The following is a 13,653-nucleotide window of genomic DNA, read 5'->3' as shown; positions in this document are numbered from 1 at the left end:
AAATGCTACACTGCCAAAGAGTTCCCCTCAACTCAACTAAATTGGAGAATAAACTCACACCATTTAACACTTTAACAAATTTTTGTTTTTAATTCCAGATTTTTGAACTCCAGAAATGAGCTGTGTGAGTGTAGAAACAAAGACTGGATCATAATATTCTGACTTGACTCAGTATTTAATGTTTAAGGGGTTAAATATTTTAGTGTTAAGGGGTTAAACACAGCGGGTGGCTGTGTAAACTGAAAGAGCTGGAGAGACTGTAAGTATATCCGCTGTAATGATTGCTGAGTCGCAGCTATGCGGCGCACTGATGCATGCTAACATCCGTTTTGCGCAGGAACACTGTTAGGCTTGGCTGTAATTGAGATCATTAAGAAAATGCCGCTGCAGCCCCCCTGAAAGACCTTAATTCAGCAGTCCTACTGACCGCCGGGACTCCAGCCAGAGCTGCACTGCTGCACTTTCACCACAGGGGGCACTGCAGGCTGAGCTATCAGTGGTCATTCAGCACTTTACTTCATCGTTAGTCTTTCTCTTTATATTTATTTACGCCTTAAATAAGTATGTGGATAAATGAAGGGTTCTAATTCTGGCTAAAGAGCTTTTAAAAATAGTGATAAAAAAAAACACATTTATAGACGATTCCACATAAATAGTACATGGTTTTGTAAATGGTTTCCTTTCAAATAAGAGAGTAGATATACAGAGTGCACAGTATGAGTTGCACTTACACATCTTTGTTTATGTTGGTTAGTGATCACACCATCAATAAATCAATAAATATACCAGGCAATGGTATTTCAAACTAATTGCTTCAAATCAATGTGATTCTGACTTGATATGATGTTTCTGAGGTTTTCTGTTTTGGGATATAAATGCAGGTCAGCTTGTTTTTATACATTTTATGAAATAAATGTTTTACACTTATTTGAAGCAATTTATTCCCAGGAATAATACAAACACTGACCTTAGTCCTTACTGTTGTCATATCATCAGCATCCTATGAAAAACACTTATCTCCATTTTTTTGTCGATTTTTAGTTTACTACCTAATTTGAACAGAGAAACTGTCCCTTACACTGTGCCAAAATTTCTTGATGAACGGACCAATAGAAACTCTTCAAAATGACCTGAAATAAACTCTTTTTACATTGACTTCCATTTAAAGTTTACAAGGTTTTTTCTCTCTCCTGTAAAGTTGCTGTTTTGGAGATAAGTGTTTTTGATTGGACAGCGAAGATATACAGACTGCAAAAACGAATAGTGTAATTATTATCGTCATCGCTATGTGCAATATTACCACTTAGTTATTTATTTATATGCTATTTACTTACAAAGAACTATGAACTTACAATGAACCTGTGTTCAATATCACTTTTTCTGGGGATGTTACCTCTAAGTTTTCTCTAAGCTTTTTTTTTTTTTTTTGTTCAGATTTATATATTTTTTAATATGGTTGAATTCTTGTTAAATACTGTCATGTTTCAAAAATATAGCTAACCCACAATTTAACCCTTTAACAGGCCTTGACCTGTTTACAGACCACACATGTAGGTGATAAAAATCCTACCTGCCTGTCTAATTCCTACTCCACTAGAGGACTGCAACAAACTTAAACCGTTTGGAGGATATCAAATGTTTGATTTGTATGCAGAAAATATTTAATTTTAAATAAAGTTTAAAATGCCAATTTTATGTTTTTTTTTTTTTTAATATATATTTATTATATTTTAACAGTTGCAGATTTCTATGACAGGACTAGGATTTTCAGTAATGTTTCCCATCAAAAACAAAATCTTTTTGTACAATGCTTCAATATAAATCTGACCCTGTAAAGACCAATATTGTACCTCTGAGGGTAGATTAACAAAGAGTGTACCTTTGAGTACAAAAAAGTACTTATACCACTGTTTTTTAGAGTGTGTATTATTTATATTACACACATTCTGTTTGTGCAGTTCATTTAGTGATAAATGTCTATTGTCTAATGTCTAATTGATCTTTTTGGATCAAATGAAGAAGAAATGAAATATTATGAGAAAATATATAATTTAAATGTAATTATTACTATATTGTTTAGTGCAGAAACACAGTCAAACAAAACAAATAACAGCAGTCATATTAAAAATATCTAACAGCCTTGCAGTACTTACTGTACTCTATAGATATGCTGTATACTGTACGTCTTTCAGGTAAATATACAGGTGCGCACTGACACCAGATCTGTTCTCATTAATCAGAGAACAGTAAATTATTAAATTATTTATACAGTAATACACTGCAGTACTCAGCTTGCCCACTTGGTGCTGCTGTTATCTGTAATGGAATCTCAGTGGTTTTATTGAATCGGAAGTGCTTTTCACATGTAAACAAAAACAAACACAGAGCAGCTTTCTCACAGTAGAGCTCTTACACACACTTACTTTTGTGTCTGAGGGACGGAGAGGCAGCAGGTGAGGGTATAGAGGTGCGAGGTGTGGGGACTGGACACTGACGAACCGGCTCATCCATGAGACTGCCTCTGTCACACTCTGCCATCATATACTCTGCAGATACAGTAAATAAAAGTTAGCACACCGTATAAATCATATCAATATTTACAATATACTTCAAGTGTATTAAAAAAGGTGTTAAAAAAAAACACATACTAAAATCTACTTATGTTCGCAGTTTAATTATTTCATGCTGTGTTTAAATATAGCTTAATTACAACTGAAATATACTTAAGTTGCAATAAGTAGTTCCAAAATAGTACATTTAGTATGTATTTAAGTGCGTATTTTAAATGTATTAAGTAAGTACTTTTTCATGTTAAGTATACGTTAAAAATGATTATATATTATTATATTATTGTATATGATTATATGCTTAAAAATATACTTAACTAAAGTAACTGCATTCTGTTTATTCATTCTGCTGAATTGTAACTGCAGAAGAACCTATTTTGTTCTGTAATACTGATCCATATGATGTAATTTACTTTACATTTCTACATTTTATAAACAGATATCTCTATTAGACCACAGTTCCAGAACAGGTGCATTTCTAGTAGGGGTGTGCCATATCGTATCATACGCGATAATATTGCCAACATTTTTTAATATCGTGAACGATATTTTACCCTGAAATATCGTACCATAACACCCATCCCTAATTATCACTTCAGGGTACTCCTTTTTTTGCTGTTTTTAGGAAAAGAAAAATTCAAACTGTTCTCATTTTCCATTATATATCTACTATATAAAGTAGATTTTACTTTAATCCTGGATATATGGAGATATTTGGAGTGCATTTTTAGTATCATGACATTCTGGATCATTGACTACTGTTACAACTCATAAAATGTAATTTGCATTTTGTTGCAGTAGTGTATTTTTGAAATATTTTTTTGTAATTCAGTGTTTTGTCATATCGTCAAGAGTATCGTTATTGCAAAAATACCATGAAATATCGTGATATTATTTCATAGCCATAGTGCCCACCCCTAATTTCTAGTCCTCTATGACATTCTGTTTTTTTGTTTGGGGTTTTTTTGAAGAAGAAAAATACCCCATATTTTGGTAGCTAGGGGGTCCAGCAATTAGTAATATATAGTACCAGTCAAAATTTGGATACAAATCAAACAGTTCATGTCCTGTAAACCTTTAATTTCATTACAGTTGTATTGTTTACTGATCTGAAATTATTAAGTGGAATAGAGAGTGTTCTGTAGGAGACTCCAAAACTTACAATTTTCGAAATGTAAAAAACATATTTTACAGCAGAGAAAAAGGGTTTTGTATCATCTACACCAGCTGATCGACTCAATTTAGCAAAATTGAAGATTGTTAAAATTGGACTTTGAACTTTAACTCTGTAAATCAAATAATATCGCTATCTAGCCCTGCAATATGCCTCTAGAGATCAAGCACGACCTCTGCTGACCTCACAAACAGAACGTGGTGCTCTGCCTCTGAAAGGCAGCATGAAAATACCACCACTGAAAACAGGAAATGAAACAAGAATTATCTATTTCTTCATCTGTGATAAAGTGTATATCAGTCTCCTGACCCTGCTGTCTCATACTTACTCACTTGGCTGTAATTTCGTTGGTACGGGCCTCATCCTCACACCCTCTCACAGGCTGCCTCATAAACACAGCTTTTGCAGCAGAGGCAACCACAGGTTCAACAAATGTTATAATCTGCTTCTCCACAGCTCCTCTAACTATAGCTCTAGCCAGCCCATAGGATTGCTGTGGACACAACAATAGACTCAGAGCCGCCTCTTATACTGGAGATTAGCAAAACCCTAGTCATCCACAATCAGAGAATTCCTGCGCTCTGCGGATGCTGGAAAGCCCACGCTGGAAAGCCCACGTCTGAGGAGACTGCGGTGTTCAGATGAGCTCAGACAGATTACCAGAGTGTCTCTGTCTCTCTGTCTCTTACTGACACAGAGCAGCAATAAAAGCACACCCTCATTCCAATCAGACACTAAAATCAAGCTTCTTCGTATTTTCTTACCTTACATCTTAAAACTTAAATGTACAGTATTTTACTGTACCAGCTCTTTTCCCATCTAAAGACTGAGATTTTTGCTCCATTTCTCTTTGCAACATCGTTAAAGATCAGCCAGGTTGGATGGAGAGTGTCTGTGAACGACAATGTTCATGTCTTGCCACAGAAGCTCAATGAGAGGTCAGGACTTAAAATCTATAGCTCTGGCTGTATGTTTAGGGTCATTGTCTTGCTGAAATGTAAATCTCCCTCCTAGTATCAAGTCTTTTAAAGCCTCCAACAGCTTTTCTTCCAGGACTGTCCTGTATTTGTCTCCATCCATCTTCCCATCAACTCTGACCAGCTTCTATGTTTCTGATGAAGAAAAGCATCCACACAGGGTTCAGGGTGAAGCTCAACTTTAGTCTCTTCCCCTCAGGGATTAATAAAGTATCTATCTATCTATCTATCTATCTATCTATCTATCTATCTATCTATCTATCTATCTATCTATCTATCTATCTATCTATCTATCTATCTATCTATCTATCTATCTATCTATCTATCTATCTATCTATCTATCTATCTATCTATCTATCTGCAAACAAATCTTCTTAAAGGCCAGATTTGTGGAGTCCACACTTTATAGTTGTCATGTGGACAAATCCCCTGTCCTGAGCTGTGGATCTCTGCAGCTCCTCCAGAGTGACCATGGGCCTCTCAGCTGCTTCTTTCACCAGTGCTCTCCTTGCTTGATCTGTCAGTTTGGGTGGATGGCCATGTCTTGATAGGTTTGTATTCGTATTATCCTTTTTCCATCTATGATAGGTTGGACAGTGCTCCTTAGGATGTTCAAAGCTTGGGATGTTTTTATAACCTAACCCTGCTTTAAACTTCTCAACGACTTTCTCTCTGACCTGTCTGGGGAGTTGCTTGGTCTTCATGATGCCTTCACAGAACAGATGTATTTATACTGAGACTAAATTACACACAGCTGAACTCTATGAACTGATTAAGTGACGTCTGAAGGCACTTGATTGAACTAGATTTTATTTAGGAATTTCAGAGTAAAGAGTAGGGCTGAATACTTTTGCACACCACACTTTTTAGATTTCAATTCCTCAAATGGAATCAATCTGTCATGTCATGTCTGATGTCTGAGGACTGCTTCATTAGTTTTGCAATCAAGCTACATGGCTAATGTAGTGGCTAATGATGCTAACAAGTGCTAGGCACTTATGTACCACAACCTATTAGCAACATGCTAATTGCAACAACAATTAGTTAAGACTGAGAGCAACAAACAGAATCTGGGTGCTGTAAGTTGTAATCTCTTATAGAGATGTTTATGTTGCTCTTTAAATGTTAATAAATAAACTACCTATAAAAAAGGACAAAAATATGAAAATATACAAATAATAATAAAAAAAGATTGTCATCTTTTGCTCTCCTCCACCAGTCTTACACACTGCTTTTGGATAATTTTATGCCACTCCTAGTGCAAAAATTCAAGCAGTTCAGCTTGATTTGATGACTTGTGAATATCCATCTTCCTCTGGATTATATTCCAGAGGTTGTTCAATATAATAAAATCAAAGAAACTCAACCTCTTATTTCAACCTCTCTTATTTTTTACAGAGCTGTATCTGTTATTGTAATAAAAATAACATCTATAAACCTCTCCTTGCAGCCTCTAGTGGCCATTTTGCTAGAGAAAACAAAACTGATTAAAAGATATGACATGATCATTTCTATACTTTGAGTGCACATATCCTCAAATAGAGTTTTCTAGCACTGTATAAAATATGTACAATGTATCACTTGTTGGATACAGTATGTTTCATTCAGAATCAATTGTGGATCACTATGTGTTTCTTAATGTTTTTTTGGGGGGGGGGGAAAACTACAAAAAGTGATGGATATGTGATTTAGAAATCTCTGAGTTTATAACTTTCTTAAACTACGTTAATTATGTATTAAATAAAGGCAATAACAGCAATGAGATCATTAATTGAGAATAGTAAACAAGTGGCAGACCCAGTAGAATTGAGAACACTATTGAAAGGTTTTTTATAGGTTATTTTAGCACTATTTCTCCTCACAGTATTACAGCAATAAGATTAACAGGCCCGTAACAGGACAGCATGTGCCCGCGCTGCGTAGCGAGACTGATTGCGTTCTAAGGATGAGGAAGATTTCTTTCATACAGCAATCTTCCATTGTTCTCCATCTAACACAAACTTCCTCCAATAGCCGTTATCAATCAGCACACATCCGTCCTCAAACTCACGCCAGCAGCACACGCCCACCTGTTGGTGCGTGTGTGTCTGTGTGTGTGTGCGTGAGTGTGTTTGGAGGCAGGGCTCTACAGGTGGGGGTGAGTGAAGGGGGTTAGAGATCAGTTGTAGGGTTTTTGGGTAAAATGTGTAGTTCTTGTCCATGAAAATTACATCATATTGCATCATGTGGCTTTCACCTGTGTGTGTGTGTGTGAGTGTCTGTGTGTGTGTGTGTGGGGGGGGGGGGGGGGAGGGTGTCATATACGTTACCTTGTATTAGAGCTGTGATTTGCTGTGATTTCTGGGCTGGGTGTTCCCTCAGTATCTCTAAAGCAGTTTTTCCCTGGTAATCTCTAATGTTAACATCAATCCCTGAGAAAGAAAGAAAGATAGAGAAAGAGAGAGAGAGAGAAAGAAAGAGAGAGAAAGAGAAAGTCAGAACACAATTCAGGCAAACAGCTAACCAGGATGCGCTATGCTCTGGCAAAGCAACACTTCCTATTCATTTCCTCTTCTTCACTTCCCGGAGACACACACGTACACACACACACGCGTACACACACACACACACACACACACACACACACAACTGATTATCTCTGTCACGTAAATCTTGCTTTTCAATTTTTGTCATTTTTCACTTCATGGACTTAAATTGTTTTCAAATCTATCTGGTATCTTAACTCATTTCATAGTTAAAGAAGAATTCTGGTGTAAAATGGACTTCATTCATTCCAGCATTCTCAAATACGGCTCTTTTAGCCGATGCTGCTATCAGGCTAAACATGCTTACAATAGGGGCATAGCTTTGCCCATGCTTAAAAATCGCTATTTATTATAACATTAACAAGCCTAAAATAGCTCCAAACCTCATTGGCAGAATTCTGATGGCTCTGACATTTAAAATGAGAAACTGAGAACTTTGAAAGTGCACAGATAGTTCAGTTGAGATAGTTCTCTTGGCAGTGCCATCTTGAAATTAAGTAACCATAAGTCAAATGATGAGCACGAACAGAGCTACAGCTGATAAATCACGTGAATACTCGCAGTAGTTTTGGACTGGAATTGATATAATATAAAATTCGTGCATTTTCAGTTATTTAATTTTGCAATCCGTTCCCCCTATCCTACCTATTCCTTCGTGCTCATCAGTTGACTTATTGTAACTTAATGTTTTACGATTGTGGCATCCAGATAACTCGTAGTGCCTCATTTTAGATTTCACGGTCCTCAGGATTCTACCAATGAAGTGTGAAACTACTTTGAGTTTGTTAATAATGTAAAAATAGTGATTTCTTTGCATGAGCAGCACTATACCCCTATCATTAGCATTCTAAGCCTGCAGCAAGCACCAGCTAAAAGCGCTGTAATTCAGAATATATTTAGGAATGCTGGGGGTGAATAGAGGTGGGCTATTCAACAAAAGTTTGTACTCATTATCATATTTCACTAAACCCTGATTCCATTTCACACCGGATTTCTCCTTTAAATATTTAAATTTGTTTTTAACTAGTTTCGGCCTATAGGATAATGCTGCTCTGTGTTCAAAGAATATTTTTATAACATTTAAATTTAAAACTAGGTTTCAAAGAATCTTTAGACTGAAATTTTGCTTGTTTATTGAAAGTTATCTTTAGGCTATGCACTAATAGAAGACTAATAGTCTTTATGATCATTTTAATAGACATCAGTGTCATATTAATTAATGAAATTCTAATAAAGACTGATAAACCAATACTGGCACTAGAGTCTTTTAATTCAAAATGAGTTGATTAAGCGTCTAAAGAGTCTTGCTTAAAAAATTCTTAGAAGATATTAGAGTCATAATTTATCATTGTACTTTTGCTTTGGATACTTAAATGTATAGATTTGAGGGCAAATACTTTTTTACAGTAGAACTTCTACCATTACCAGAGTATAATCTTACATGCTTCAACTAAAGCACAAGTATGTGTACTTTTACGAGTACTGTCTGTAACAGAGAGTAAACACTGCGTGAGCTTCCTCAGCACTGCAGGCTGGAGGAGGCTGTTGCATTATAAAACCATACAAACTCCATTCAGTGATAACACATTTACAAATCCCAGAAAACACACTATTCCAGAACAATATACAACAACAGAGAGCCCACAAAGCCCATTCTGTAATGCAGGAAGTTCCTCAGTCTCCCACTTCCTGCTCTGCAGATGGCTCAGAGAGGGAAGCTTCACAAGGTCACAGGGGGAGAGTGTATAGAATCTAACTCTTATATAATAATACACACCTCCATACAGATACACAGATACACAAACACACACACCTCCTATACACTATAATAACCCTCTTCAACACACACTACTAGAGCTGTGGACTGGCAGGGGTTATGATTGATTATATATCACAATATACCATTTATACCCCCCTCCAAATGTATTGGAACAGTGAGAGCAGTCTCATTATTTCTGCTGTAGACTGAAAACATTAGGGTTTGACATTAAAAGATGAATATGTGACAAAATATCAATATTACAGGTTTAAATTACAGGTATTTACATTTCAGAAGACAGAAGCACCTTCTGTCTGAATCTCTCGATTTTCCTTTCTTAAAAGTGATTAAGACTAAATGTTTAGTTGCAAATCCTTTGCTTGCAATAGTAGCAAGTATGAATCCCACTCATTGCAGCCTCCTCAAATTAATCCTTTTTTGGGGGGATGCTCCCTTCAGTCTCCTCTTTAGCAGGTAAAGTGCAAACTCTATAGGGTTTAAGTCTGGATATTGTCTGACGATTGCAGTTTAAACCTTCCACTTCTTGCCCCTGATGAACTTCTTTGCATTCTTTGTTTTCGGGTCATTATCTTGCTGCACGATGGAGGATCCCCCAATCAGTTTGGCTGCATCTTTCTTAAAATTGACAGACAAAATGTTTCTGTAGACTTCTGAGTTCATTGTATTGTTGGCATCAATTAATATTTAATGAGCCCATCCCAAAAGAAGCAATGTAAGCCCAAGCCATGACACTACCTCCACTGTGTTTCACAGATGAGCTGGTATGTTTGGGACCATAAGCAGATTCTTTTCTTTCTCCAAACTTTAGCCTTTTCAACCTTACATTTGTAAAGGTTCTCTTAAAACTATGTCCCAGAATGTCTGAGGCTTGTCTCAATACTTTTACCCTATAATAATTTTACCCTGGCATTCTTATTCATCTTGCTGATTAGTGGTTTGAATCTTCTGGTGAAGCCTCTGTACTTTTGTTTGTAAAGAAGAGGTTGTCACTAATGTTGTCTTAATGTCACTAATAGTTGTCTTATAGCACAATTTGTAGACAATGTTTCTGCCATCAACTGCTGTTGTGTTCCTTGGTCTACCTGTTTGATAACTGTTGTTTAGTACACCAGTGAAGACTTTCTTCTTCAGGATATTCCAAATGGTTATGACTATGGTAAATATTAGTGCATTGGCTCTGATTGATTTTCCTTCTTCTCTCATGTTCACAATAGCTTGTTTTTACCTGTATACAGCTCTCTGTTTTCATGTTGGTTACACCTCTAACTATAAAAGCACAGTATGCAGAAGCAAAACCCAAATCTAAAAATGAGCAGACAGATTCAGTGTTATCTAATGTTTGCATAAATAATGTAACAGGATAAATCTTGGTAATCAAGCACACCTGACAGTCACATGTTCCAGTATTTTTTCTCACAATAAAAATTGGGCTCAGTTCTGGATTGTAAATATCTGAAAATAAAAGCTGAAATGATGAAATCTTTTGACTCATATTCATTGCTTAATGCGATGTTCTGATACTTTTAGAGGGGAGTGTATAAGTATAAATATAAATATTATGCTTGTTTGAGTCAACTTTTAGGAAAAACGTTGTAGCATATTTATACAATCTGAGTAAAAGAAAAGTATACTTTTAAAGTAATCATAACAGTGGAATCTAACGAGAGTTCATAATTGCTATTTAGTGGTTAGGGTTTAGTCACAACACAAAATGAAACACTTCCTGATACCAATCTTTATACTGTAAACCAATTATCAAAAATGTATATTGTGTTCTTAAAAATCACAGCAGTAAAAACTAAATACTGTGGTATTTTGATATATTGATATATTTTTATACCCCTACGCACCACCACACATACAGACGTTGGACAATGAAACTGAAACACCTGTCATTTTAGTTCGGGAGGTTTCATGGCGTAAATTGGAGCAGCCTGGTGGCCAATCTTCATTAATTGCACATTGCAGCAATAAGAGCAGAGTGTGAAGGTTCAATTAGCAGGGTAAGAGCACAGTTTTGCTCGAAATATTCCAATGCACACAACATTATGGGTGACATACCAGAGGACAAAGTGTTCTGTGCATCTGTGACCAAGACAGCAAGTCTTTGTGATGCATCAAGAGCCAAGGTATCCAGGGTAATATCAGCATACCACCAAGAAGGACCAACCACATCCAACAGGATTAACTGTGGACGCTGTAAGAGGAAGCTGTCTGAAAGGGATGTTCGGGTGCTAAGCCGGGTTGTATTAGCAGAATTAAATGTTTACCTCAACTCTCCTGTTTACCTCAACTCTCCAGAACTGTCCTTCGGGACAATAAATTATTGTGGTCTAAAACCAGGTGTTTCAGTTTCATTGTCCAACCCCTGTAGATAGATATACACAGACAAAGTCTGCTTGAGACAGAAGACTCTCTGTGGCTGGAATAACATACCTGAGTCAAGCAGGAGCCGGACTACATCCATTTTACCATAGAGAGCGGCTTCATGAAGTGCACTGCCTTTCTCCGTCTGTAAAAGAGAGAAAGAGAGAAAGAGAGAGAGCTGTCAATAACTCAAAAACAAGCAGAAGGGTGGAGAATATGAAGCTGCAGTGTTATTACTGCTCCCCAGAAAAGGTGTGTGTTTACAATCTATCAATGAGACAAAGCTGTCCTCTGGGGACGAGCCAGAGAGCGAGAACGAGTGTGTAACAGAGCTCCACACACTGTTGAGCAGGAGAATTTTAATAAACTGCCGGGGGATCGCACACAATATTCAGCTTTACCGAGAACACGTCCCATCGGTCTTCATTAAATCAAAGACCCCTACACTATCCTGCCCCTTCAAGCACAGAAGCCCACCCTATAGATTCATACAGTCCCACAATAAAGATTCATGCACTTCCACAAATGATGCGGTCACCAGTAGACCATCATCAGGCCCAATCCAGGCATGTTTTAATGACCTGAGCATTGTCTGTTGTAATTCAGGGCCAGGTCCGATCCTTTGTTTTTACCACTGTGTCCTGCAAAGCACCCCAGAGACACTATTAGTGGACATCATGTACAGCCCTCAAAAGATATCATGGCTGTTACAGTGTCAGCAGTGTGACACTTCAGGATTATACCCTGAACATGAGAACACAATTTAATATCTGTGGCTCTAGTGTTCTGAATGTGTTGGAGCTGCTCTTCCTCCAGATGTGTTCCTCAGACTATTTCCTGCTGTTTCCTGCACATCCTAAACACAATTTTTATAATGCAATGACAAAAATATTGTTTTCTATTTTTATATACATATTCCCATTGTAACCAATAAAGATACAGTTTTAAATAAGCTCTAATAAACCAAGAGTACATGTTACAGTAACTCTAATTATAGCACGTTCATAACACTTTAAAATAGTTGCTTCATATTAGGAGTTGACAACAGAGCAACAGTTCAGTGTGTGTAACACCACAAACACACATCACATCTGAGGTGATTCTAGACTGTACTGAGTTTTAAAGTAACTGGAAGCTGAATCAGGGGGGTCTTAAACAACCTAAGTAGGTTAAAACCGAGGTAGGCTGCATTTCTTAGTCACTACATCACGTAAGAAGTAAAGGCTCTCTTTGCATACACTTTTCATACACTTATTATATATGTATACAGCAATAATATGTTTCTGAAAGAGATTCAGCACTAATGTGAAAAAATGTATATATAAATATAAATATAGATATATATATTTATTTGTACATTTTGAAGAGTTATTATAATATCATAATTCTGTTATTGTCAACAATAACAATAGAATGTCCAATTGCATTATTCAAATATTACAATAAATCCATTACAGTATAATTCTAATTGTTATAAGTCAATTAAACAAGTGAAGAACTTCTATTAAAACTGTGGAATATAAAATCAAATCCCAGTGTGCAGACAAACTACAAACTGACAAAGACAAACAAAAATGTACAAAGGTCCTAATACATTCTTCAAGAAATGAATGAATGAGTGAATAATCCTTATGCTAACTTTATTTTAATTTTATACATATTACTTTATAAAAAAGGATTTAGAAGAAGTATTTTTGAAGAATAGCAATTTATTTACCTTTTAAAAAAGGTTTTGTCAAACTATTAAAAAAATGGACTAATTAATTGCACAATTGCGATGAATGATTAATCGTACAAAAGTAATTAATCATGATTAATTGCATTATTTTTTACCTTCTTACCTTCTTATTTTTACCTTCTTACCTGAAACTTTTAATAATGAAATTTAAGATGTAAAATAAAGAATCAATGTAAGATCATCACTATGGTACTTTATATATATTCATATGTCTAATTGTATCTTTTTATCTTTATACACAGTTGTCATTCTTCATTCTTTGTGAAATCTGATAAAGCACTAGCTGAATTTCAAAATAAAGTCACAACATCAACACAAAATATAAAAAATAAAGAAGAATCTATAAAAGGAAATAAACGGGTGGATGAAACAGGAAGAAGATGAATAATAGCAAACATCATAGAAGCAGTGTGTGTGAATGCAAAGAGAAGAAAGTTTAATTCATATTTCAATATAAAGAAAAAAGTAATCTACTTTTATCTGAAGATCTGAGCAAAAGTAACACCATGTTTACATTGCTAAATA

At 35.9% G+C, this 13,653-nt stretch overlaps 1 protein-coding gene across 8 annotated transcripts in view; it reads right to left on the bottom strand.

Annotated features, from left to right (window-relative positions):
• The window catches only part of anks1b (ankyrin repeat and sterile alpha motif domain containing 1B), a 441,679-nt gene that overhangs the window by 286,931 nt on the left and 141,095 nt on the right, over window positions 1–13,653 (bottom strand). For all 8 annotated transcript variants that reach the window (XM_049474291.1, XM_049474289.1, XM_049474290.1 and 5 more), the window contains 3 exons: window positions 11,460–11,535; window positions 7,028–7,129; window positions 2,424–2,546 (listed from right to left, as the gene is read on the bottom strand). In XM_049474291.1, coding sequence (XP_049330248.1) covers window positions 2,424–2,546; window positions 7,028–7,129; window positions 11,460–11,535 — 301 coding nt within the window. The remainder of the gene's footprint in view (window positions 1–2,423; window positions 2,547–7,027; window positions 7,130–11,459; window positions 11,536–13,653) is intronic.

Source organism: Astyanax mexicanus, chromosome 2, assembly GCF_023375975.1.
Source record: "Astyanax mexicanus isolate ESR-SI-001 chromosome 2, AstMex3_surface, whole genome shotgun sequence".
Classification (NCBI taxonomy): domain Eukaryota; kingdom Metazoa; phylum Chordata; class Actinopteri; order Characiformes; family Acestrorhamphidae; genus Astyanax; species Astyanax mexicanus.
This window is presented reverse-complemented; position numbering and strand designations above follow the sequence as displayed.